Raw genomic sequence first — 26,390 nt, forward strand, 5'->3', positions numbered from 1 at the left:
TGGGAACTTGTTTAAAAGTGCAAATTCATGGGCTCCACCCCACTCCTACTGAATCCCAGTCTTTTAGGGATTGAAGAATGGGCAGATATATGTGTTTTCATAATCAATTTAGGTGATTCTTATACACAGTGTAGTTCCAGAACCTCTGTTAAACTGATACGAATATTAATTGTTGAAGGCTTGTGCGCCGCATAGTACAGGAGCTATCAAGGGGAAGAGTCCTAGGAACGGAGCGTAAGAAATGAAGTGACAACGAATTGGAGTGGGGTCGGGGGCACTCAGGCAGGCGGTGTGTGTCGTCAGCCCCATTCGGAGCTCCAGGTCAGCGACAGCGGGGGCTGTGGAGGGAGAAGGAGAGATGGCGTTCGCCTTTGCAGGCGTCCCCGGCTGGCAGAGGGCTGGGGGAGACTGCTCTGGAGCTCTGCAGGAGACCTGGAGCAGAAAAGGGGTCTGATCCCAGTGCAGAGCTGTCCTCTGAGGTGTGCAGGAGCCACAGGAGTCAGCCTGAGAGAAAAGTGCTGTGGGAGCTGAGGGATCACTCTCAGGAAGCCTGCCTCCAAGACGGGACCAGAGCAAGGTGCCCACATGTGGTGGAGAAACGACACAGACTGGAAACGGGTGTTTTTCAGGGTTCGACGAGAACCTGGACGTGCAGGGGGAGCTGATTTTACAAGATGCCTTTCAAGTGTGGGACCCCAAGTCGCTGATCCGGAAGGGGCGGGAGCGACACCTATTCCTCTTTGAGATCTCCTTGGTTTTCAGCAAGGAGATCAAAGACTCTTCAGGACACACGAAATATGTTTACAAGAACAAGCTACTGGTAGGTGGGGCAGGTGGGGTCAGACGAGACTCCCCATTTGCTAGCTCCCTTGGGCAGGAAGGGATCTTGAACACTCTGCTCGTCTCTCCCCTGGTGCCACACCAACACCATCCTGGACAAGTGAAAGGCATCCTAGTTGGAAAGTGCCCCCTCAGCCCACTTCCGCATCTTAGAGTTCACCTTTCTTCTTCCTGTTGGCTTGGGCGCCTCCCTCTTCACCCACCCTCCCTGCTACCTGCTCATCAGGCATGTGCCTGTAAGTCCTTTCATCCTGGGTAGAAGAACAGAACATCTGGTCTCTTTAAGTTTGATTGACAGAGCCCCTCCCTCGGTCCTCTCCTCTCTGTTGCCTTTCCCTTCCCACCCCAGCCCTAAGTCTCCCCACCGCCCTCCCCTTCCCCGCCTCTCACAGGCATTTCCTGTCTACAGACCTCAGAGCTGGGTGTGACCGAACACGTAGAGGGTGATCCCTGCAAATTCGCCTTGTGGTCTGGGCGCACCCCATCCTCAGACAATAAAACAGTGCTGAAAGTAAGTATTGCTCTCTGCTGGGCACAAAACTGGGGTTGGGGGTAACCAAAGGGGGCTTAGAGGGATGTGGGCAGGATATGCGTAAAAGTTGGGGCCTCTGGGCTTCCCTCAAGAGGGCAGCCCCACATGGGTGTTTAGACACAAATTCTATCATGAAAGTAGCCTGAAGCCTCAAAGACTACTGGTCTGTAAGTCCAGGCACTTGTTGGAGCGTGGAGGGAAGAAGGCAGGGAATGGCTTTAGTGGGGTCCACTTAAATATGTTCTGCCCACGTGGCCACTTCAGGAGGCAAGGATGCCAACTGACCTTTGGCAAAAGTCGCCTTGTTTGCCCTACATTCATCCAACATTTCCTTCCTGAACACCTTCCACATGTAAGGTATTCTGCTCAGTGGAGGTTGACTGTGTGTGAGATATAGACCGTTACATTCTGGAAACTCTAGTGAATCATACGAGCGAGCATGGGAACTAGGCCGATTGAGAGGAGTGCTGAGCAGGGTCCTTCTGGAGTCCCCTCAGCTCCCCAGAGTACACATAACCGGGGAGCTGAGTCAGCAGTTGTGGCCATGCCAGTGAAATGGAGGACAGATCCTGCACATGGCGCACCTGTCAGTTGTGTGCTTCTCAGGGAAGTGCCCATCGCCAAGGAAGAAATGGGCCAGCCCTGAGCAAGCTTCACACTTGTTCACTCCGAATTGTCAGCATAGCTGCTGCCCGACATGAGGAAGAAGTACCTGAGCAGACTTCCATGAAGACAAATGGGATATCCATGGAGTGATAGCAGTGCCTTCAATTAACAGGTTTACTAGGCTAAAAACCTGGGACTGACTCAATCACCGCAAGCCTATGTAGTCATATGGGTGTTGGACTTATACCCAGGTTAGATATAAGTATATCCAAGTTAGACCAGTATATCCAAGTCTATGTATCCATTTGGTAAATGGCTGCTGCCTCCAAACACCCCCTTGTTGCCCCTCCTGTATTCTCCAGACCTCCCCAGAATCCAGTAACTGAAGTGTTAATCCTTGGTCCAGCAGGGGCAGGTATCACTGTTGGTCAGTGCCTCCAAAGTTATTAAATATTTTGAAAATGACCCTGTAGAAGTTTGCATTGAGTCTTGAGGTCAGAGCCCTGTTCAAGGAGTTGGAAAAGCATGTCCTTGGGATTGAAGTCACAAGTATAAAACCAGAGAAATAAACCCCTCCAACATTTGGTATCCTTGACCACTGATGGATTGAGCCTGCAAGAGAAGGGGTGAGAACTGTTTCAGTGGACTGAAGGGGAATGAGCTTCTTACTGTCTCTCCCTGTGGCACTCCAGGCCTCCAACATAGAAACCAAGCAGGAGTGGATCAAGAACATTCGAGAGGTGATTCAAGAAAGGATCATTCACCTGAAAGGAGCTTTGAAGGAGCCAATTCAGCTCCCCAAAACACCAGCCAAACAGAGGAACAATAGTAAGAGGTAACCAGGGTCTCTGCCCCTAGCACAGCCCCACAGGCCTCAGGGAGTGGGGGTGGGGTGAACCTTTGCTTCTGTGGGGGTGGTGCACCCCTCTCTGTGACACCACACTGAATTCTACCTAAGAGGAGTCACCACCTCTTAAGCACCTCACCCATCACTGTCAATTATACTCAGCAGAGCTTCAGTGAGCACCTGATTGTGTTGGGTGCCCCAGGAATATAAAAGGGAGTCCATTCCCTCAAGAACCATCTGACAGGCATGTCTCACACATGGGATAATTAAGCAAGAAGAGCCAGGACCACCGGTAGGGACAGGAAATGCTGCAGGCATCAGGGAGAGAGGACTTGTGATGGGCACTAGAGTGAAGTGAATGGGGAAGGCTTTGGGAGGGAGGTGGCTGAGGGGAGGGCTCTCTGGACCAGCTAGACAGCCGAAGGACTGTGATGGCAGGGGTATGGCGTCACTGCAGCTCTTACTCTACACCCCACCCCTGCCAAGCCCTCACCTTCTTTCATTTGAGGCAAGCATTGTGATTGGGCAGAAAATGACTTTTTTTTGTAATATCTTCATCTCTCTGGGTCCTTCTGAATCCCAGTTTTCCCTATACCAGTGGGTGACTGCTTAAGTATTTCTTTCTCAAGTCTCCTTGTGACAGTCACCTTCAATGACTCTTTGCAGGGCACTTTAAAAGAAAGCATAGAAAAACTTCATGTCAGTTTTGGAAAACTTGAAAAAAAAAAAAAAACAACTGAAACCAGAGTTCTGGAGGTTATGGATGTTGGCGATAACAGGCTGTCCTCTCCTCTTCTATTCATGAATGGAATAAATTCAGAAGGTTCAGTTGACCCTTTGGTACCAGCCAGCATACACAAACCAGGGAGCCGCCAAGAGAGGTGGTAGAAAGAAGGGTGTGGCTGAGGTAGAGAGGGACTCCTCCAGGGGCAGGAGCCCCAGAACACGCATGGCCAGGATAAGGCCCCTTCTAGGTGTTAAAAGAACAGTGATGACTGTGGCTGCTGCTGCTAAGTCGCTTCAGTTGTGTCCGACTCTGTGTGACCCCAGAGACGGCAGCCCACCAGGCTCCCGCGTCCCTGGGGTTCTCCAGGCAAGAACGCTGGAGTGGGTTGCCATTTCCTTCTCCAATGCATGAAAGTGAAAAGTGAAAGTGAAGTTGCTCAGTCGTGTCCGACCCTCAGCAACCCCGTGGACTGCAGCCTTCCAGGCTCCTCCATCCATGGGATTTTCCAGCCAAGAGTACTAGAGTGGGGTGCCATTGCCTTCTCCGATGACTGTGGTGGGGAGGGGTTATTTTGATTTCAGTTACCTATGTCAGGGTAAGGGGCACAATTAGTTTAGTGCTAGAGACAGATCCTTCTGTAGCAAGTCTTTACTTCAATAAAAAAAGAGAGAATGAAAAACTGTTATAAGGAACTGAAGGTCCAGGACCTTGATGGGAAAGGATGTTCAGGCGAGGCTGTCCAGGGAAAGAGCCCCTTTCTCCTCTAGCAGGAGAATTTGAGCATTTCTGGAACATGGGATGGACATACCTTGGAAATGCCTCGTGCCTTTCCTTGGTCATTGTCAGGTGACGAGAGAGTGAGAAACCTTGGTGGACTCTGCAGAGAACAGCCAGGCATTGTGTTATTTCATTAGCTTGGCTCCCTATATACGGGGACAGAGTTTACAGAGGAATGGGTTGGCTTGGGGAATACTACCTACCCTCCTGGCTAGGCTCCTCACCTCCCCCAGAACTAGCTTCATCTGGAGTGGACCAGAAGGTACTGCAATGGGCCAGAATAGTAGGAAGCAGAAAGTACAGCCAGCTCGGAACTATCTACAAATGGTGGGGAGCAGTGTTCCAGATATCTAAAATAACAGATGATCTAAATGTCCTTTATTTTTGGTTTTGAAACGCATCACATAATTTTTTTTACAGCAGATTTTCCTTCCTACGAACGTGTGGCTTATATTATTAAAACAAGTTGGCATTTCCCAAGCCCACAAGTGGTGGTGAGAAAACAGTTGACTTAGAATCATTCTGAGTGGGAGAAGCTTTTTATGATTAGCACTCTCTGTGTATGTACATATGCATCACATGTATGCACACACACACACACATGTCCATGTACTCCCACACTGTAGACTGTAATTGTGTAGACTTTGGTGAGACAGCTTCAGTGACTGTTGCCCATGGAGTAACACTCTCGGGCGTGAGTTCTCATTTCCCCTAAGGCCATGTTTTTCTAAAGTAGTAGCAGGGGTATGACTTTCACACAGACCCCCATAGGAAGTGCCGTCATTTCCTGTGCTGATTTATCCAACCCTTGGCCCACACCTCCAGTTTTTCCTGACATTGACCCTTTGGCTTTCATCAGTTGCCAGACATCTAATCCCCCTTGGCCCAGCCTTTGTGTTCAGTATGGGATTGGGACCCAGTTGTAAAGCAGCAGAGTTGAGGGAGCATGTGAATGAAATAGCTGTATGGTCCAGGGGCCTAGGAAGGGGTCCAAAGGCCAGGAGTACACTTGGGAGACTGTCCTGTCAGACCCTCAGGAGCACAGCTGGCTCCAGAGCTGCTGCGGAATCTGTGCCTGTCCTCTTATCTTTGAGAAGATGCCTTGGCTTTCTATGTTAATAAGAAGTCATCAGAAATAAGCATGCGATCAGTAAGACCCACCAAAATGAAGGCAATAAACTCTTCCTCCAGACGCAGGAGTTGAGGGTCCAACATAAGGACCTTCCCAAGGATCATCTCCCCTGGAAAAAATATCCCAGCAAGAGAAGCACAGGTCAAAAAAATTCCTCTCAGTTCTGTTCTCTTTATAAGCCAGCTATAAACCACCCCCATCCTATTATAGCATGCACAAAATCTGTTTGAATGCCCTGAACTCTGGGATTGTTGCAGATGACCCAGACAGTTGGAGAGGATGTGCTTCTTCCTATTGCACTAAGCAGGTGCTAAGCAGGACGTGCTTCTTCCTACTGCCTATTATAGACCCATTCCTAGTGAAAATAAATAGCTGCCCCCTCTGTACCATGGGCCAGAAGAGTTATAGAGAGTCATTTTGTGTTCAGTTATCAACATAGTGATTATGTATTTGCTAAGCGCAAGAAGTGACATCATTGAAAATCACATGGGACTGCTTCCTTTAGTGGGATAATTTTAGACAAATCCCTGCTAAAAAGTGCTAAGGCTCTGCTCTGCCAGACCAGCTGGAAATCCTTGTGTGCTCTAAACCCACAGTTGTTCCCCCCACCCCCACCCCTGCTGTTTTTCTCTTCTTCCTGCAGGGATGGAGTGGAGGATGTTGACAGCCAGGGGGATGGGAGCAGCCAGCCAGACACCATCTCCATTGCCTCTAGGACCTCCCAGAACACAGCGGACAGTGACAAGGTAGGCCAGTGCCCCAACCTTCCTCCCCAAGACTTTCTACTTGGCTGAACTACTCCTGGAGGGCCACCCATGGAGGAATGTCTCCCATGGTGGAGCCTGACCTCGGTAGCCAGTGGTCCTTGTGGTGGCCAGAGGGGAAAGAGCTGGAGGGCTGGAGGAGATATGCTACAGCCAACCTTCCTCCCCAAGACTTCCTACTGGCTTAACCACGCCTAGAGGGCCACCCACGGGGGAATGTCTCCCACAGTGGAGCCTGACCTCAGTAGCCAGTGGCCTTTGTGGTGGCCAGAGGGGAAAGAGCTGGAGGGCTGGAGGAGATATGCTACAGCGTGGAGATTTTGTCTGAGGGGGCAGAAGATTGAGGGGCCAGCCAGCCCTCTCATGCCATCAAAGCTTAGCAGAACTGGTGAGAGTAAAGAGCAAGTCTGGGTTTCCTCTCCTGAGATGCCCCAGTGGCACTTATTAGACTGTGCTTTCTGGGAGGCTGGAACTCAGGAAGCTGAGACTGGGATAGTTTCCAGAGACCTTAGTGGCTGTGACTGGCTCATCCCAAAGTTAGACCAAGACCAGTGACTTTGGAAATGGCCACAGAGATGCCTCGTGTCTGAAGGCGCTCTGGTGAAAATGATGCCCTTCTCTGGCCAGAGTACTGGGGTTCAGTTCCTGAGGGGCAGAGGACCAGAAAGTGATGTTTGAAGCAATGTGGAGGGATGTAGTTGTCTCAGGAGAAAACCTGGTCTCTTGCTCTCTTACATTTTGGAGCAAGTGAGTAAAAGGAGCTCTGATGAGGAGGCAAAGAAAGGAGAATGTAGCAGAGACTCGGAGTGTTTGTTCAAGCCACAGGAGGAGTTCAGCAGTCTGAACTGTGCATCAGGAGCAGGGGAAGGTTCTGTCTCTGACCCTCCTCTCATCTGTTTACCTCAGGGTCAGAAGACTATGACATGATCCTTTTCTGAATACTAGGGATTTTATTAATAAAGGTAGGGGTTTTCAAAGGTCAGTTGACCCTAGTTTCTAGACTGAGTATTTTGGCCTTAGTCCTCCAGCCTCAGGCAACATGCTGTGTCCTGACTTCATTTTAGTTTTCTAAGTTAGGGACTTGTTTTTTTGTTTTTTTTTTTTCAAGATAATCTGCATTTATTAGGATTTTTCCAAAAATTTTTTTCTTACTGGAAACTTCTGAAGATCATGGTGCAAAATCATTCTCTAGACTAGTGTTCAAGGACATGCAGGGTAATCAATTCTATTTGACATCCTGCTTTCATTTTTGACTATCGGAGTAGATGGAAAATTGGATTTTTCTACTTGTTAAACATACAAAGAAAACTATTTCTGTACTTCCTTTCTCCTCTGATTGGTTGTTTAGAAATATAACCTAGAGTATCCTATGAATGAAAGTGTTTCTTTTTAAGCAGTCAGTGGGTGGTAAGTGAAGCTCATGTTTCCCAAGTTCAGCCGTAGCAGCCTATCAGTTCCATGCTGGTCGTCCGGGGAATGCTTCCCTTCCGGCTGCTACTTTGTCTTCCCCACGGCCATTAGACACCTCGGCCAGAGACAGTTGTCTTAGGAAGCCTCCACTCCAGCCTCTCCTTGTCTTCTAGCAGGGTGATTGCAGGGTAGTCTAGCAGACCACTTCTGACAGCAGCCCTTTATTAATGAGGGACCCTGGTACTTACATGTTATTCACAAGTGAGGAAACTGATGCCAGGAAGTCTGAGTGACTCACATAAGAAAACCCTAGCAGCAAGTAGAAAAGCAGAAACAAGAACCCATGTCTCCCTGATTCACTGTCATATTTTCCCCTCACTCTCCAAGTCAAAGCTTTGAGCTCCCAGTGCTAAGATGAACTCAGCTAGTAGGTCCTTCTGCACATTTCGCAAAACTTCAGTCACATTCTCATGAAAAAGCACCCACCATGTGCCAAGCTCTGTTCTGGATACTGTAGAGACATGTGGACTCTTTGTTGAGTGTGAATCCTTATTTGTGTAATTTTCGTTTCATGTATGTCTCTATAGCCAGGCTCTTAAGCCCTGATGAGGGCAGGGGTTATGTCTGTCTGTTTCACGGCTGTCCCTTCAGCACATAGCACACAGGGATGCTCAGGAAGTACTTGGGGAATGAACAGAGCAGGCGGGGAACTCTAGAATTAAGCAGAAGCTAAAACAGGTGGTCTGAAAGCAGCCAAACATACAAATAGTGTATTTATAAATATGCTAAAGAAACCTGGAAGTTTCCTTACTACAAGCAAAAAGCTTTGATCAGCTGGAGGACTGGTCAATTCCCAACTGCCTTCTCAGCCTTTGGGAAATATGAGCAGTAGGTTGGAAGATGAAGAGAGATTCTGTGTTCCAGCATGAAACCTGGAAAATCACTTAGAAACAGTTAAATAAGGGGAAGGCCTGTCTGCGACCATGCACCATAATTAGAATGTTCTTACTCTTCTAACACTAAGCAGTGAGAAGGGGACAGCCATGTGTCCCCTTGACCTGCACTGCCTTTCATCAGAGAAACTATTTATTGGTATCTTTGAATTTACAGATGTTATCAACAGTGTTAAATTTTCCCCCTAACTATACCACAAGACCTGGAAACTAGTCTTCATTGGTTTCCAAGGAGTCAGCTGAATAGACTCTTAAGAAGAGAAAGAGAAAACGGGCTAATTCAGGTAGGCTGAGTCATATTCAGCAGGAGGGCAGACAAGGTGACTGTGGGGAAGGGACGGGGCAGAGATACCTCACAGAGATCAGGGTTTTTTTAACGGTGAGTTTCTAGAAAAGTCCCAGTCTTTTTCTTCTAATCCAGAGGAATGAGAATAGTAGAGCTGTGGGCTGGATAGATGGTAAACAGAACCATCAAAGGGCCAGGACGGATGGCCTCTAGGAACTGTGGGACCCTAAGACACCTCTGCAATCACTTTATGTGTCCTTTGTGTGTTGGGTAGGGTGGAGTTTGGACACACCTGGTTTCCAATTCCAGCTCTGGCACTTGCCCTTTGAGTCACGTTGCATGAGTCATTGCACCTTAATCTCCCAATCTATAAAACAAAGATAATGCCCATCTCACTGAGTCTTTGGGAAGGTTAAGTAAAATATATTTAGTTGTTACCGATTAGACACTCAGTAAAGGTTAATTTTCTCTCTTTATTAGAAAGGAAATAGAAATCCAGATACTGTGAATAAGAGTACTTGATTATTTAGCATATTAAAACTCTTTGGAAGTTCTTGAATAGAGTTCTGCCCTCCAGGTCCGTGGTTCATTAAATGTCAAAAAGTTTTTTCCATATTAGACCTAAAGGGACATAGCTTCAGTTTGCTTGTCTATAAATAGAACAACGTTATTGCACTTTCCATTTGCTAGGCCTTAGAATCTAAAATGTAGCTATTTGCTGTTAGCATTGGCTCTTGGCTTATTTTGTTATCTAATGGGTTATAATCCATTATTCTCAGGTATTTCATTTTAACCCTCAAATTGTATCACCTTTGGCCAGTGGTAAACCCTAAGGCTTTATTTAAAGACAGTTGACTTGTCTTTTCTATTAATCTTCTTTTTTAGAAGTTCTCAGTTTCTCCAGCTATTCTTTGTATTAACACATTTTCAGATCTTTCCTTATCCTGGTTGCCTTCCTCGGATTTACTCTAGTATATAATGATCTATATAAAATGGGGCCTCCAGAGTGACATAGTACATTAGGTGTGAACTAACCGATGCAAATTCAGCTTCTTGTTCTAGAGCGACTATGCCTGCTCTCCTCCCTAAGATGTTTTACCCTGTATAGTTGGGTATACAGTGCTGACTCATGGAATCTCCTTGCCTGTTTTTGTGGCCCTCTCTTAGTTGGACAGGTGACTTAGTAACCTGAGTGTTGGACCATTTAATATCTATTAGATGTTCTCTTGTTTAATTCCATCCATATTCCAGCATGTTTTGAATATAGAATTATTCTGACCAGTGTATCAGATGCGTTCCCCAGCATTATTGGCTAAACATACTTTTTGTGACTTCATCCACATTCTGACTATAAAGACAAGATTGAGAACAGAAGACCAGCAAGAGCCCAACACCTGGCCCTTCCTCATTTCCCACTCGGGTTTTGAAACTTGGGTCTATCCTTGTCTGACTCTTCTTTTTAGGAAAGGGAATGTCCCCATTCCCTCTATAACAGAGAAGCTGGAATTGCTTGTGGTATGTCCTCCCTTGATGAGGAATCACTCTAGTATTCTTAACTCTGCATTAAATTCTGACAGAGCTAACATGGGTGCCTCCGTAAATGACATGAATAGCTCTCCCCAAAGTTGTTTTTGTTCAGCTCTCAAATGGGTCTGCATAATTAGGTTCTACTTTATCCTTGTCCTGTGTAAAAGTGTCATTTCCCTGAAGGCAAATGGATGTCCTTACTTCATCCATAGAGCTCTGGGTCTAAGCCCCTTCCAATTCTGTCCAGAATATGCTCATGCTACTCTGGACATGACTACAAGACCCTTTTGCTGATACATGTATTAGGTGATGGAGGTTGGCAACCATATTTCAGAGAAATCCAGAATCATAGAATTCTAGTCAAGCAAAGCTGAGTAATAAGGTAGTAGTGAAGAAGTGTCTTGTCAGTGAACAAGATGGGTATCTGCCAAATAATTACCAACTAATGGTACAGAAGTAGCCAGCTGGGCAGTGACAGTCTCTATGCATGTATATGTTGTTTAGACTAGGCATGCCAGAGATGCTCAATAAGTGCTTATTGAATTGAACATTACAAACCCCTCCTAGGAAGGGTACTCTCTATCCAAAATGCGCTGTGAATTTCTAGACATGTTCAGGCTGGCTGGAGACAGGAAATTGAGCTGCAAGTGCTATTCTCTGCAAAAATTATAACAGAAGAATACTGCTGAAACATCCTGGGGCTGACTGTGACTTGAATGAGAGATTTCAAAAACAAGCAAGTGTGATCTAAGTTACAAGGTGGGCTGATAATGACAATGTGCTGAAGGGAGACAGGGAAATGCCTAGAGAAGCCCGGCGATTTCAGAATACAACTCAAAAGTGTTTAAATTCTCAACTGTCAAAGCAGTGTAATGAGTTATGACCAAAACTCTGTTCTGCTATTTGGGAGGAAATGTTCTGTTTAGAGATGGCAAGGGCCTGACTAAGGGGACAAAGGATTCCTACAAGGTCACTCACTGTGGTAATGCAATACCACTAACAAGGAGCAGGGCAGCCTGGCTGCAGAAGCCTTCTGGGAAAGAACTTCTTTACTAAAGAGCCTCAGCTGGTTTATCAGACCCTGGTGATCCTGACACATGTACTCTGGGAGCACAGAACAGGCCGCTAGGTGCAAGGGCTGTAGTCAGAGAGGGTCTAGCCCCCATGTTGGTATACTGGGGAGGGCCCAGCCCGTGCACTGGCCTATTTCATCTCTCTTCACTCATGCTCTGTTATGCTCTGCTGTGCTCTCCGCTTACTCTCTGCTGCATAGCAGGTGTGGATCTCCACGCTGAGAGGGCAGCAATGAATGAAGCAAGCACTCCTTTGGCTTGCTTTCCTATATAGGGAGGAAAGGTAAATAACCAGAAAGAGAAAGGATGGCATTCTAGTCTTCTGCTACTAACAAGAGATTTTTAAAAAGGCTCCTAGGTTTTTCCTGTAAGAAAAAGTGGACTAATGCTGCAATTGGAAGAACTTGCCTTAAATGTAAGAAGTTAGTTTCCTTGCAGGGATTATTGTTGACAGGGGGAGAGAAAAATGGATTCTCCATTTAAATGGGCTCATAGGGAAACATCCCTGGTGGCCCAGTGGCTAAGATTCTGTGCTCTTAAAATGGAGGGGGCCAAGGTTCGATCCCTGGTTGCAAAAGAAGCTCCCACATGCCGCAACTGAGAGTTCCCATGCCACAACTAAAGAAAGATCCCAGCCAAATAAAATGAAGTAATATCTTAAAAAAAAAACAAATGGGCTCCTAAGTAGAAAAATCCTCCAGAGAATAAGGCTGGATATAGGGCTTCTTGGGAGGAAAGAGAGCTTACTGATTCCAGTTCCCTAGAAGCAAAGTCTGAGACCGGGATTCCTGTACATGGGATTTATTGGTGCCCCTTCAAGGAAAGGGGCAGGAAGCAGGGCCCATTGTGGAAGGAGCTAAGACAAATGTGCACGTGGCCTCAGCTGGAGTCCAGCTCAGCCTGATCCCTCCTGGAGCTGGAGTGTGAATGGCACCCAAAATCTGCCCTACCTTGAGGCAGAGGGCTGGTCTTTGTGGCAGCTGTGAGCTGTTAGCAGCCAACATGCAAAGACGTGGGGCATGGCACCCCAGCAGGAAAGAGAGTCTGAGTGGGCTGCAAAGGCATCAGCTGCACAGAGGATGAGGATGGCTTGGGGAATCAGGCATGCATTCAGTCCCTGATTGCTTACAGTGGCAGGACCTTGAATGGGTCACTCAATCATTCCATGCCTCCATCTCCAAGTCTGTACAGTGAAAGCAATGATCTCAGCTTCCTGGGATTTTCAAGGACTAGCCAAGATCCTGTACAAAAGAGGGTGTGAAGCAGAGGAGACTGTCCAGGTGACTGGAGTTTTAAGGGCCTACAAATTACTGGCTTTTCCCACTAAGGATAAAAACCAAATATCTGGAAATGTGGAGACTCATCAGTGTCAAGACTAATAAAAAGCCTATCAGTTCACACATTGTAATATTTTTCACTTAGCAAATTCTTTTTTAAAAAATCAGGATGATGCAATACACCGGCAGGATATAACTTGTTATAAAGGGAATAATGTGTTATGAGCCATAGCCCTAGATTTTTTGTGTGTGTATAGTATACACAATTTTATGATATATTTGGGTGAATGACTGTATTTTGTGGCTACTCTTTTAGTTAAATTAAATAAAATTATAAAAGAAGACATGCTTTTTAAAACTCCTTTATCTGCGTTAATAAAGAAGGTGTAAATAACCCAAAGCAATAGCTAATAGAGATATTATAAAATACATTATAACATATGAGAAAGAGAGAGAGAATTGGTATTTGAGAGGACACAGAGAGGCCACTGGTACATTTTCTAGTTGGAGAAAGACCAGAGTTTTTGTTTCATATGTTTTTTTGGTTGGTTGGTTGGTTGGTTTTGTTTGAATTTTCTTTCAGATATATCTAAATAAGACAGTGTAATACAGGTCTACTAAAAATGTATTCAAAAGAATTTAATGGACAGCTCAATGCATACATAAGGAAGTACTTGATCTTAAAAACTAAATATATGAAATAATAAAAATACAAAAATAAAGTTATTGATCATCATTAGATGAAAGTGAAAGAGGAGAGTGTAAAAGTTGGCTTAAAGCTCAACATTCAGAAAACGAAGATCATGGCATCTGGTCCCATCACTTCATGGGAAATAGATGGGGAAACAGTAGAAACAGTGTCAGACTTTGTTTTTTTGGGCTCCAAGATCACTGCAGATGGTTACTGCAGCCATGAAATTAAAAGACGCTTATTCCTTGGGAGAAAAGTTATGACCAACCTAGATAGTATATTCAAAAGCAGAGACATTACTTTGCCGACTAAGGTCCGTCTAGTCAAGGCTATGGTTTTCCAGTGGTCATGTATGGATGTGAGAGTTGGACTATGAAGAAGGCTGAGTGCCGAAGAATTGATGCTTTTGAACTGTGGTGTTGGAGCAGACTCTTGAGAGTCCCTTGGATGGCAAGGAGATCCAACCAGTCCATTCTGAAGGAGATCAACCCTGGGACTTCTTTGGAAGGAATGATGCTAAAGCTGAAGCTCCAGTACTTTGGCCACCTCATGCAAAGAGTTGACTCATTGGAAAAGACTCTGATGCTGGGAGGGATTTGGGGGCAGGAGGAGAAGGGGACGATCGAGGATGAGATGGCTGGATGGCATCACTGACTCAATGGACGTGAGTCTGAGTGAACTCCGGGAGATGGTGATGGACAGGGAGGCCTGGTGTGCTGAGATTCATGGGGTTGCAAAGAGTCGGACATGACTGAGTGACTGAACTGAACTGAACTGAACTGAAGAAACAAAACAAAAATGAAAACCATCAAGATGGTCCACCCAAGTTTGAGTCTCCAGAATGAGTTTGTGGCAACCTGTGACATTTAGCCCTGGGGCCTGAGCAGGTGACCCACCTTCTGGAGGTCTAGCCTATTAAATGCACAATGCTAAAAGCTAGAAAGAAAAAATGTAATGGGTCTCCAGGAGAGTCCTCACCACTTCGTTACTCTGCCCTTTATCTCAGGGCCCTAAATTGTTTCTTTAGAGGGAGAGGTTTGTGCTGCCTCCCATCTAGTAACAGAGCATTTTCTAACTCTTAAATAAATACCTTTAAAAGATTTACAGTTGTACTCCTCCTTTGAGGTGGATACATCTGAAACCTATACTTAGACTTCGTAAATGTTACCGATCATCTAGAAAGCAAATAATCTTCATAACCCACCATGGCTGAGAAGCAGTTTGCAGTACACAGGCAGATCACCGAGCACTGAGGCCACAAGTTTCTTGGTTTCCAGTGGTGGTATTGTGCAAATATATGATCCAGAAGTAAGGAGACTGCAAAAGGTGATTTGTCAGTAGGTCAGATCTCTGTGCGATAGCTATAGGGCTGGCCAGAGGCCAGATATGACTCCAGGTAAATCTGGAGTTTGAAAACAGACACTCAGGGAAGAATGGAGCCTGAGATATCCTCTTGCCCTCTGTTTCCATCCTGTTTAAAGGGAAGAAGGTGCTTTGCACAGAATCACAAAGCCAGTTCATGGTAGGCCTCAGATTCAAGCCCAGGTCACTCTCCTGCCTGTTAAATGGAATCAAAAGCATAGTACTTTTGTAGTTACTGATAGTTCAGCTTCTAAAACTTTGTAGCAAAAACAAACACTATTGTTACTGGCTTCTTTTCCAGCTGCCTCTATACCTCCCTGCCCAGTCCCAGCAAATCTACAGCAACCCAAAGTAAATTACAAAGTGGTTCTTTAAGTTGTCTCCAGACTGCAAAGGAGAAAGATAACTTATCAAGTGTTAATGCCTACCACAGACTGTTTGATACTAAGTACTTGTGACTCACGTAGTGGCCTTGGTGGGAGTGCGAGTCTGCCCCAGAGTCTTCAAGCCACTGTAGGCAAGTTCCCTGTCGGATTCTGAGAGCTTGGGCAGTAAGCACTGTGGTGAGGCCGATCCCTGCCTCCAAGTGGTGTGGGAGCGTGAGTCTTCAGAACAAGTTCAACCCTGCTGCCACCCACCACAAACTTAAATTCTATTTGTAAAAAGTTTGGTGGAAGCAGAACGCAAATCTGAGATCAAGCCAAGATGTTCAAGTGGATTAGCTGGCAACAGTCCAAGGCAAACAAGCCTCAAGTGAGTACACTGCTCGTCGGACACACTGGGGAGAAGGGACACAAGACTGGGAGATGGCACAGGGCGAGGGCAGGGCCAGCTTGGAGGCTGGAGGCAGAGAGAAGTGGCAGCTCTCAGGGCGAGGGTTTTACTCGATTGTTCTGCACAGACCTCTTGGCATATCGTTCGCCCTTTATCCTTCTGAGTTAAAAAGTTCTTTTAGTGCAGAACAAGATGACTGAGTCTACCTTCTCAAAGCTACTGGTAAGAGGGAAGCAGGCTTTGGGAAATATTGTCCTTAAAATGGTGTGCTCCTGGATGACTAGGGGATGATGGCAGTAGTTCTGGTATCTGGAGGCAAGCTCTCCTGAGAGGGGAGAGAGTGAACTTAGAAATTTCAAGATATGAACATCCAGAGCCAAAGCAGTGAGGTGAGAGTGGATGGGGTGGGTGAACGAGGCTTTGAGGTGGTAGTTGCGCTTTAGCTGAGCTTCCTTTCCCTATTTGTGCTGTGCTGTCAAATATGACATGTTTTCTCCCGTAACATGGAAGTCTTGGTAGATAAGTGGATGAATATTACCCTTTTTTGTGATCTTGACTCTAGATTGAAAATGCTTGTGTGGGTTTTACCTTCCTGGAAGCTTAGCTTCACTGCCTTACTGCTCATGGCTACTGCCCACCTATCTGTCATGACTAGTGGGATATAGTGGACACAGGATGGCCATGGGAAGATCTATGCTTCTGTGGCATTGGGGTGAGATGATATGATACTACTGCCAGAAAGCAGAGCCTTGTCAAGAGAAACAAGATTGCCTGTCCTCTGTGGTGGCCTGCCACTAGGGGAAAAACCCCAAGGATGGAACTTTGGCCCAGGGCAACAAATAGCAAATGCCTGCTGAGAGGCCCAGCCTACTTCTGCCCTGATACCTCTTCCTATTGAGAGAAGTGCTGGAAGGTGCAGATCTGTAAAGACTAGACCCATTCCATGTGTCCGCTCCCTGGTTTCCACCAGACCCTTCCTTCTCCTAATCAGTCTTTCTGATCTTCCGTTGCCATATGCCACTCGGATCTGGCCCTGGTTGCGTTGGACTAGTCACTGCCTTGTTCAGAGTTGATAGTCAAGTTTTCAGCCTCCCCGTATTAGAGTTGAGTTTTCTAAGTTCAGAATGCTCATCTCCAATCATTATTATTATTATCATCATTAATGCTCTAATTGGTTCTCCTTGAAGCTGCAAATTGCAGCAAAGTTCAGAAGAGCAGTTCTAAATCTGCATGGCCCTGCTGATGCTGGTTACGGAGTGTTTACTGAGTGCCCCCATATGCATTGCTCTCTGTGTCATATGCAAGGGGTTGTACTCCACTCTGATGTTCATGAAGAAAAAAACGGGCTCTGTGTTTTCCTGTCTTCTGCTAGCTGGTTTCCTTTCAGTTACAGGAATGGGATTTAGAACGTTTCATTCAAGACTCTGCTGTTAGTCACTTACATATGGTCTGACTTGGTGAGCACTAGAGGATGTTAAATGTTCACTACCTTTTCTTTTCTTCATTACCTTGATGCGTGCTGTTACTCTCATTGATTAACTTATCAAGCATTTATCGAGCTCCTACTGTTTGGTAGGTGCTATTCTAGACGAAGAGGTTATGGCAGTGAACAAAACAGACAAAGCACCTAGGTGGCCTGCTTAAACCTTTCTCTTTGTGTTGATGTGAACCTAAATATACTCAAATTGGAGATACTTGGAATGCACTGCAACTTACATCTATTTTGTGTGTGTGTATCTGCGATTGACACTATTGCAGCTTTTATTTTAAAAGAATTCAGCAAATCTTTTAAAAAGATAACATGGGAGTTCTTGAAGGTAGTCCCCCAGTTTTTAACTTCTTGATTCATAATGATTTCAAACCAGAATGTTAGAATTTCCACCACTATCACCTTTGAGCTGTAGTTTCAGTCAGTAGAGTTTCAGTTAGGGAAGGTTGCCTTCCTGGCAGGTAGACATTCCAGACCAAGAGAAGAGATCAGGAAGTAGTCACATAGCCCCCAAACATTACTTCTATCTCATGAAACAAGAATATCAAAGGAAAATTGTTATTTTTTTTAAAAAAAGGGAAAACTGTTATAATAACAGGTGATGACGGTGATAATGAGGAAGGATATGAGGGGATGAGAAGTGGGGAAGAGTTTATTCAAGGAACTTATTTCAAATTGTAGAATCTGAAATCTGTAATACAGAGTCTAACTCATCTTCCCCATCCCACTTCACCCTGCAACCCCCCAGAACAAGAAGTCACCGTTTCTATGCCTCTTTACACACAAGATATTAAGCACCTTTATTGAACCCATGAAAATGTATTGAAAACTGCTCAAAGAAAAATATTTTAGGCATATATTTTCTAACATTAAATTTAAAACAGTACTTCTAATGGGGACATATAAAGTCCAAACCACTGGATTGGTTATGCATTTAGGAGGCAAATAAGTAGCCTGGCTTGCTGCAGTCCATGGGGTCTCAAAGAGTCGGACACGACTGAACAACTGAACTGAACTGACTGAAGTAGGCACTACCATTAACTCCTGATCAAGCAGGAAAATCTGTTAACAGAGAAGCATGAAATTAGCTAGAGACAAAAATGGTACAAATATTTAGGTACACTGAATTTTATTCAACAGAATTTTATTGAGTGTTCACTGATGACCATTTACCATAGAGATTCAGGATATATAAGAACAACCTCTGTCCTTGTCCCAGAGTTTCCTGAGTTCACACCCACAAGTGTCTTATGTATGATGCCATGTACAGTGGCTATATACATGTTATTTGTATTTATGGAAGGACATAGTTGTACTTAGCACTTCTTTGGTTCCAATTTTTGTGCTTAGCGTCAGAGAAACTAGGACAATGAATGTTAGGTGAGATATATACTTACCACACAATATGCTACATTTTTTTTTAACAGAAGTATAGGCAATGTGAACAACAGCCCAGGAACCAGGGATGGCTTTTACACCAGAAGTGAAATTTGAACTTGACCTTGAAGTTTTATCTTCCTTCTATTTCTCCTCTTTTGTATCAGTTTTAACTCTAGAATAATTATTCTAATCATGGACAGATTGTAAAAGAGCAATGCAACTGATACATCTGTATCAAAAGAAGTATTTTGTTTTGATGTGGAATTAGGCTTTTTTTTAATGACCTGTTAGTTCTGATGGGAACTATTAAAAAGTTCCCTCAGAATTTTTTCCAAAAGTTTCTTATACTTCCTCATTATAATCTAAATCTGTTTTTCCTTAAGCAGATGTACTCAAAATTTTTTAAAGGAACTTTTGAAGCAGTAATACATACACATTTAAAATTTAGGGGGTTTTTCCTGGAATATTATTTTAAAATATAAAAGCTCACATTTATTCTTTTTAGAAAATGTCTAAACAAGTAAACAAACAATAAGTACTATTTTATACTTTTTTCCTTGTAACAAATCTGGGTAATTTCATAGCAGGATGTATAGAGCTGGGTCATTCTTTTTTATGGCTACTCAGTATTCCATTACTTAAGAGGACCATAATTTATTTAACCAGTCTTCTATTGATGGGTGCCTGGGATGTTCCAGTCTTTTACCACTACAAACAGGGCTGTAATCCTTATACAAATGTAGTTTTTCACGCTTGTAAGTTATGAGTTTATTACCGGTGTAATAGAAGTAGAACATGTGTTTAAAAGTTTTGATAGATGTTGTTAGATCACCCCGTATAGGAGTTGGACCAATCTATACTCTCTCCAGCTGAGTATGGGTGTCAGTTTCTCCAGTCTTGCCACCTAATGTATCTTCAATATTTTTTATCTTTTCCAATCTGATATTAGATATTTTAATCCTTATCTAATATTTCTCTCATATATATTTTGTTTAACTGATAATATTGCAACTGTCTTATTTTCTGTTATTTTTATTGAAATGTTCAGTATTGGACTTTTAACTCTAGAATAATTAACCGAATGAGACTTACAGACTTGTCTGATTAGCGGTTACTATGTTCAATCCCTGGGTTGGGAAGATCCCTGGAGAAGGAAATGGCAATCCACTCCAGTATTCTTGCCTGGAAAATCCCATGGATGGAGGAGCCTGGTTGGCTACTGTCCATGGGGTTGCAAAGAGCCGGACATGACTGAGCGGCTTCACTATCTATCTATATATCTATGGATAAAATGCATTCCTAATCAGATACTTCTGGTCAACATTAAACTTTTTCTTAAATTTACTAATGTAAAATAGGTATACTAAAAATGCATAAAAATTACTAAGCATTTGAATAGGTAATTATAAAGTGGACATACGCGTAATAACCATGCAGCTCATGAGAGCAAGACATGGCCGGGTTTCCATACGTGCCATGCGTGCCCCTCTCTGGTCGCAGCCTTGTCCTCTTCCCTAGAGGTGACCATTCTTCTGACAGTCATAATAATAATGCCCTGATTTTCTTTATTATTGTACCTTCTCTGTATGTATACCTAAAGAATATTATTTCAGGGTGACTGTTGTAAAGTTTTATATGGCTATACTCATTCTGTGTGTGTGTGTGTCCTCTCTTGCTCAACACTTATTTTTATGGAATTCCTCCTTTCTAACATGTGTAGCTGTTCATTCATTTTCATTGTTGTATAGTATTCCATTGTATGAATATACCACAACTTATTTATCCATTTTGCACATGGGATGTTTGGGGCTATTATGAACAATGCTGCTATGAATACCCTTGTATGTGTATCCTTGTAGAAGGCATGTACTTGAGTTTCTCTAGGGTATAAAGCTAGGAATGAAATTGCTAAGTGAAAAAAGAGAAAGAAATGGCTAGGCGATAGTGTGTACATGTATCTTCCTCGTTACTATTAACTGCTGATACCAGCTTTCCACTCCTACCTATAAGTATATGTGAGAATTTCTGCTGCTCCGCATCATCATGTATACTTGAGAGAGCCAGATCTGGTGGGTATGTAGTAATATTTGCGTATGGTTTTAGTCTGCAGTCCCCTAATTATTAATGAAGTTGAAGATCTTTCCATATCTTAGTGGGCCTTTAGATTTTCTCCTTTGCAATGCCCCTGTTCATCACAGGGGCATGATGCCTAGTTTTTTAGGGAGCTGCCTGTTTGTTTGTTTTTTTCTTATGTAGTTTTGGGCCTTCTTTATATAGTCTAGATATTAATCCTTTGTTGGTTATACATGTTGTAAATATCTGCTTTCACTCTGTGGATAGTCTTTTCATTCTATCGTGTCTTAAAAAGCATCTAAATCTAATTTGACATTTTGAAGGCAACACATTTGTAAGTTAAAGGCTCATATGATGGGATATAATGAGACATTTCTTACATTTAGTCCTTTAAAATAGAGTTCATCTTTTTATTCTCCACAGAATAGTGGAGAATACCAATATGGAAACTTTATACATAATGTGGGCTTTTGTCAATCCCTAAGTTTACCTCTGTTTTACTAAAAGAAAAAGAACAAAGACTTTGACATTTTAAAATATATCTGTTGCACTTTATATATTATGTAACAGGCAATACAGTTAAAGCAATGAAGTGTATTAGGAAAACAGATGATACCTCCATTGGATTTGGAACTCACTTGTTCGACAAACAGATCTAAGACCCAGGTAGGAAATCTTTACATAGCAAAACTAAGCATCTATGCTCAGAGGAGATCCTCTCAAATCCTAATTTTATATGTAATTCTTACCATTTTCATCTAGAAACTTAGCCCATAAGAGAAAGTTACTTATATGTAGACACCAGTAGCCGCAAAAGCTGAGCTACGATAGCAGAAGAGGAAGCAGAGAAGCTATGAAAGCAAAAGCTGGCAGAGGAAGCAAACTCCAGCCGCTGGGTCCTTTTACTGAAGGTCTATAACCTGGCATGTCTTAGGACAGCCTTCATATTTTGTCCTATGCCGTAACTATTACTCTGTTGGAATTGTCAGCAGAAGGGGAAATTATGTTCAGTTTATTTTTCTTTTTAAGAAGTCAGAGATGTAAAGCTATTTATAAAAAGATTTAAACGGGAAGAAAAAGTTGGTGTTGCTCTTTACCTTTTGTCATCGAGAACACTTTATTATCCGGAAGGCACATTTCCCAAGGGGTCTGGAGAGCTGAAGTGCTGTTGACTGTGATTTACATTAGTGGAGAGATTTGTAAAGGTGAAACTCAACTTTTCTCAATCCTAGTTATTGACTCCGAAAGACTGCTTCTGCCTTCTTTTGGCATTTATTGATGGTCTGTATAATCCACTCTAGTCCACACTACGGGACTATCACACGTGGCCTATGAAAGAAGCCTCCTATGGAGAAGGAAATGGCACCCTACTCCAGTATTCTTGCCTGGAAAATCCCATGGACAGAGGAGCCTGGTAGGCTGCAGTCCATGGGGTCGCAAAGAGTCGGACACGACTGAGCAAGCGACTTAACTAACTTAAACAATTTCAAGCATAACATTAGAGCTATGTTAAACACTCAGTAAACTTTAAAAGAAAAAAAAGAAGCCTCCTAATTGGTGCCCAGGCATTCACTCTGACCTTCCTCTAATCTCTTCTCCATTCTGAGGCCAGTGTGATCTTAAAGTGTAAGCTCTTCACATCTGTGCCTTCAACCCCTTTGAAAGCATCTGTTTGCTCTTAGGATGAATACCAAAATCCTCAGCATGCCCTATGAGGGCTGCATGACCTGGACCTCGGCCCTCTTCTCCTCACTGCAGCCACTTTTCCTCTTGTTTCCTGCCCCGTAATCTTCCTGGCCTTCCAGGAATGTGTCAGGTTTCTTGCCATCTCAGGCCCTTTGTTCCTTCTGCCTAGAAAATTCTTAGTCCTCTCATGCCACAGTCTGCCCCGTTTGCTCTCTCTTCTTAGCCCGTTCTGACCCTCTGACTAACTCCTCTCCCCAAGTCACATCTCTCACAGTATTCTGTATTGTCATTTCTTAGAACCTATCACTATTATTGACTATCTCAGCGTTTGTTTGGTTACTCAGTTGCTTCCTCCACCAGATGTTAGGTCCAAGAGGACAGAGACATATCTGGTTTTTTTTTTTTTTTTTTTTGAGACATATCTGTTTTATATCCCTACTGCATCACCAAATCCAACAAAATACTGATTCACAGAAGGGACTCTGTCACTATTTATTAAATCAATGAATGAAGACCCAATAAACACAAGGTAATGTGTTGGGCATTATGGGTAAGAAAGAGATCTAGAAATACAGAACAGATATTATGAAGAAAATTGGAGGACTTCCTGGGTGGTCCAGTAGTTAAAATGCTACACTTCCAATGCAGGAGGCGTGGGTTCAAATCCTGGATGGGGAAACTAAGATCCCATGTGCTGCACAGCCAAAAATAATTAAACTTCTTAAAAATAAAATAGCAAAATATTTTTAAATGAAAAATAAAACCAAACTTACCTAGTCTGGGAAGATTAGAAAAGGTTAGCCTTAAACTTTACCAAGTGGGTAGAGTTTATCTCGGCAGGACTGGTATTGGGAGTGGGGAGGAATGTCATTCTAAATGGACCAAACATTTAGAACAGGGAAAGGGAGAAAGGAATATATAGGATAAGTTTGGGACGTGCACAGTAAATATGCCTGATGAAGTGTGGACTTTGTGAGATGAAATGTGGGAAACAAGGCTGAAATGATTGGTTGGGTCAAATCATGGAAAACACTGGACACCATTCAAAGGAATTTGGACTTTGTTGGGAGCACCTAAGGAATAATGAGAGTTGTGTTTGGCATGATGGTTATCAGATTACTCATATCTTCACCTTTATGTGTAACGCTCTATATGCTCTCATTCTCTCTCTCAACTCAGAGTGAATGTAAGGTTAACCTGTCCACAGGTTCTGAGTCTCATGTGTTGTGCCCACTTCCATCTGGTACATTCAACATCTCTTCTCTCCCTCATATTGTCAGGCACCTCCTTTGCTTTTGCCATTTCACACCTCTTTGCTGCTTCATGCTCACTGAACTGGAACTTCTCTTGATTTTTCATTCTCTAGATCTTCCCCCACCTTCAATAATAGTTTTTTGTTGCTTCCATTCTGATGTCCATGACACAAATTCCAAGATGATATCTCTGAAGTGACCTACTGCTAATGACAGTTTCATAGTCACTATTTACTCAGCACATTTTTGCACACCTACTATGTGCACGGCAGTATTGCAGACTGGAGATGCAGCAGTGACCCCAAACAGGCCAGTCCCCAACCTTCTGAACTCCCGGTTCTCCTGGTCCCCAGCCTTCTGCACTCCCGGTTCTCCTGGTCCCCAGCCTTCTGAACTCCCGGTTCTCCTGGTCCCCAGCCTAATGAACTCCCGGTTCTCCTGTGGAACCAGGAAACTAGCAAGCAAACACAAGACCAAATGATGGCATAGAAAACACTGTCAGTTAGTCTTTATAGTTTGATGTCAGCTTCCTTCAGTCTCGGCATCAGAAAGTTTTCTTTTTTCTCTCAAACCAACAAACCTGGCTTGACTTCCCTGTTTGGGGCAGAAGCAGAATTTTCCAGACACCCAGGTTTATATCTGTCGATCCATTTTGGGCAATATCCCCTGATAGCCAGCCGGTCCACAGCCAAGTCACTAAGGATGATTCCCTCAAAATATCTATCACATCACCCTGGTCAGGCCCTGCTTACCCTTTATTTAAATTCTTTAAGTAGCCTACTAAATTCTGCCCCTCACTGCTTTCTGGGATGTTGCCCCTGCATTATATCTTTTCTACTGATACCAAATTCATCTTCCTAAAACATTTCTTTCAGCATCTCACTTGTCTGTTAAAAGCCTTCTGTAGCATATACTTAGAATAAACTACAGTCCCATCTCCAAAGACATTTATATAATTTTTCCTCCCTATATACGATCCTTAGAGACCCTTATCTGTTATACACACTAAAATACACTTAGATTAGATTGAATCATGTGAAACTGCCATTTTTGTGGATTGGATCCAAAATGGTTGATCACATATTGGCAATTTGTAGGTTGCAACCTAATTGCACTTACCAAATAATTGGTTACCTGTATGTCTCTCTCCCATGTTACACTGTGAGTTGCCTGATGCCCATGGCTCGATTTTAACGATGCTTCCATCTTTACTGTCAACTACGGCACCTGGTGCATAGTGAACAGTGGCAGTCAGCTGCCTCCACTCCTGTCATGATCTGCTCCTGCTGCTTCCATTTCCCGTGATGCCCACTGACTTCTAATCACATCCTACCCACCACTCACTCCTAGCCTGACTCAAGCCTCCTTCATGGAAATGCTCACTATTTCTCCACCTTAATCCCCTGCTACCACCTCTGAGCCACCAATATTGGTCTCCCACAGTCAACTGTTATTCTTTAACAGCCAAAGCATATATATTATACTTTGCATACAGTTGCACTTTAACAATGAATTGAAAGATGCCCTTACTTTTCACCCTAGGATCCAGCACCATAATTTCAATTGTCTATGACATAACTGCTCTTGAATGACTCACTGTAGTCTACTCAACAGAACTGAAACTAAACTCTTATGCTGCCTCCCAGGTCTGCTCCTGGTCTCGATCCCCATCCACAGCTTGGTCTCTAAGCCATCTCAGCTCTCCTTCATTCTCTGACCGCCTCCTGAAATAACATTCCACTGGATCATCACAGTGGCTGCATTTTTCTCACCCTGCCTTTAGACTTTTATGTAATATATCAAGTTTATCCCTGAGAGCTTCCAGAGAAGAAGCATGTCTCCCAAACCGCAGCAACATTCTCTAGGACCTAGAGCGTCCTGATAAACTGCCCCCTTCCCCATGGTCCTGCCCCTCCCTTGCTGTCTGCAGATTACTCTTCTCACATTTTCTGGTAGATATGTGTGATTATATCTTCACTAAAATATAATGATCCTTCAAATCATAATCACCTTTATTAGTATAAGTCTAACACATACTGCATCACTGTGTCTCTAAACTTATCTCGCTGTCCTAAAAGATGTTTCTGACCTCAGGAAGAATGTTGCTGGAATGCATCTTCATCATGATTAGAATTATATTAGAATGATTCTCTGGAATCCCTTCCATCAGCACTGTATGAGAAAGCATCTTCTTCCAGTTTGCTATTGTTTCCCATGGGTTAGTTTTCATCTCAGCGCTGAACCCTGAGACCCATTAAAAACAAGGTTTAAATGTGATACACTGTATTATCAGCAATGCATTGAAATAGAGGGGGCATTCACAGAGAGGGCTCAGAAAAGACTTGTTTGAATATGTTTTTTACATGTATAATTTCTGTTTGTGTGTATCTATGAATTTTGGTGTGTCTCTATGTTTCCCGTGTTGCTCTCTGAGAAGGATTCACCACGTGGTTTGGGAGGCAGGGATAGCTTGGATATTTCCCCTGGCCCTCAAGTCCATGACATTACAAACCAGTTAAGCCATGTGCTCCAAAAGCTCATTGCCACAGCTGACACAGGTGAAGAGCCTGCCTGGGCTGCAGCCTGGGGTTATTTTTCTTTTCCACCTGCCTGGGATCTTCCTTTTCCCTCTAAATATGAAAGACTAACTCTTCTGTTAAACACTAAAAGGAATGTGGATGTGTGTATATGTGTGTGTGTTTGTGCTTCTGTATGCATGTATACATATACTTATATATACATATATGTATGCATGTATGTATATATGAAGGAAATACACCAAAATGTAAGTAGTGGTTATTTCTGGATGGTGGCTTTTTCCAAATTCTCCACGATAAGTCAGAGTACTTTTATTAATCAAAAAAAGAGTAGATGTTATTTTTAAGGACAGGAAGGGTCTCGATTATTAGACGGTTTCTGGATCAAACCTCT

The 26,390-nt window shown here is 43.6% G+C and overlaps 1 protein-coding gene across 19 annotated transcripts in view; it reads left to right on the forward strand.

Moving 5' to 3' along the window:
* Positions 1-26,390, forward strand: part of KALRN (kalirin RhoGEF kinase) — a 699,404-nt gene that overhangs the window by 480,148 nt on the left and 192,866 nt on the right. For all 19 annotated transcript variants that reach the window (XM_042232347.1, XM_042232379.1, XM_042232348.1 and 16 more), the window contains exons 30-33: positions 630-820; positions 1,250-1,351; positions 2,671-2,813; positions 6,105-6,207. In XM_042232347.1, the coding sequence (XP_042088281.1) occupies positions 630-820; positions 1,250-1,351; positions 2,671-2,813; positions 6,105-6,207 (539 nt within the window). The remainder of the gene's footprint in view (positions 1-629; positions 821-1,249; positions 1,352-2,670; positions 2,814-6,104; positions 6,208-26,390) is intronic.

Source organism: Ovis aries, chromosome 1, assembly GCF_016772045.2.
Source record: "Ovis aries strain OAR_USU_Benz2616 breed Rambouillet chromosome 1, ARS-UI_Ramb_v3.0, whole genome shotgun sequence".
In the NCBI taxonomy this organism is placed as follows: domain Eukaryota; kingdom Metazoa; phylum Chordata; class Mammalia; order Artiodactyla; family Bovidae; genus Ovis; species Ovis aries.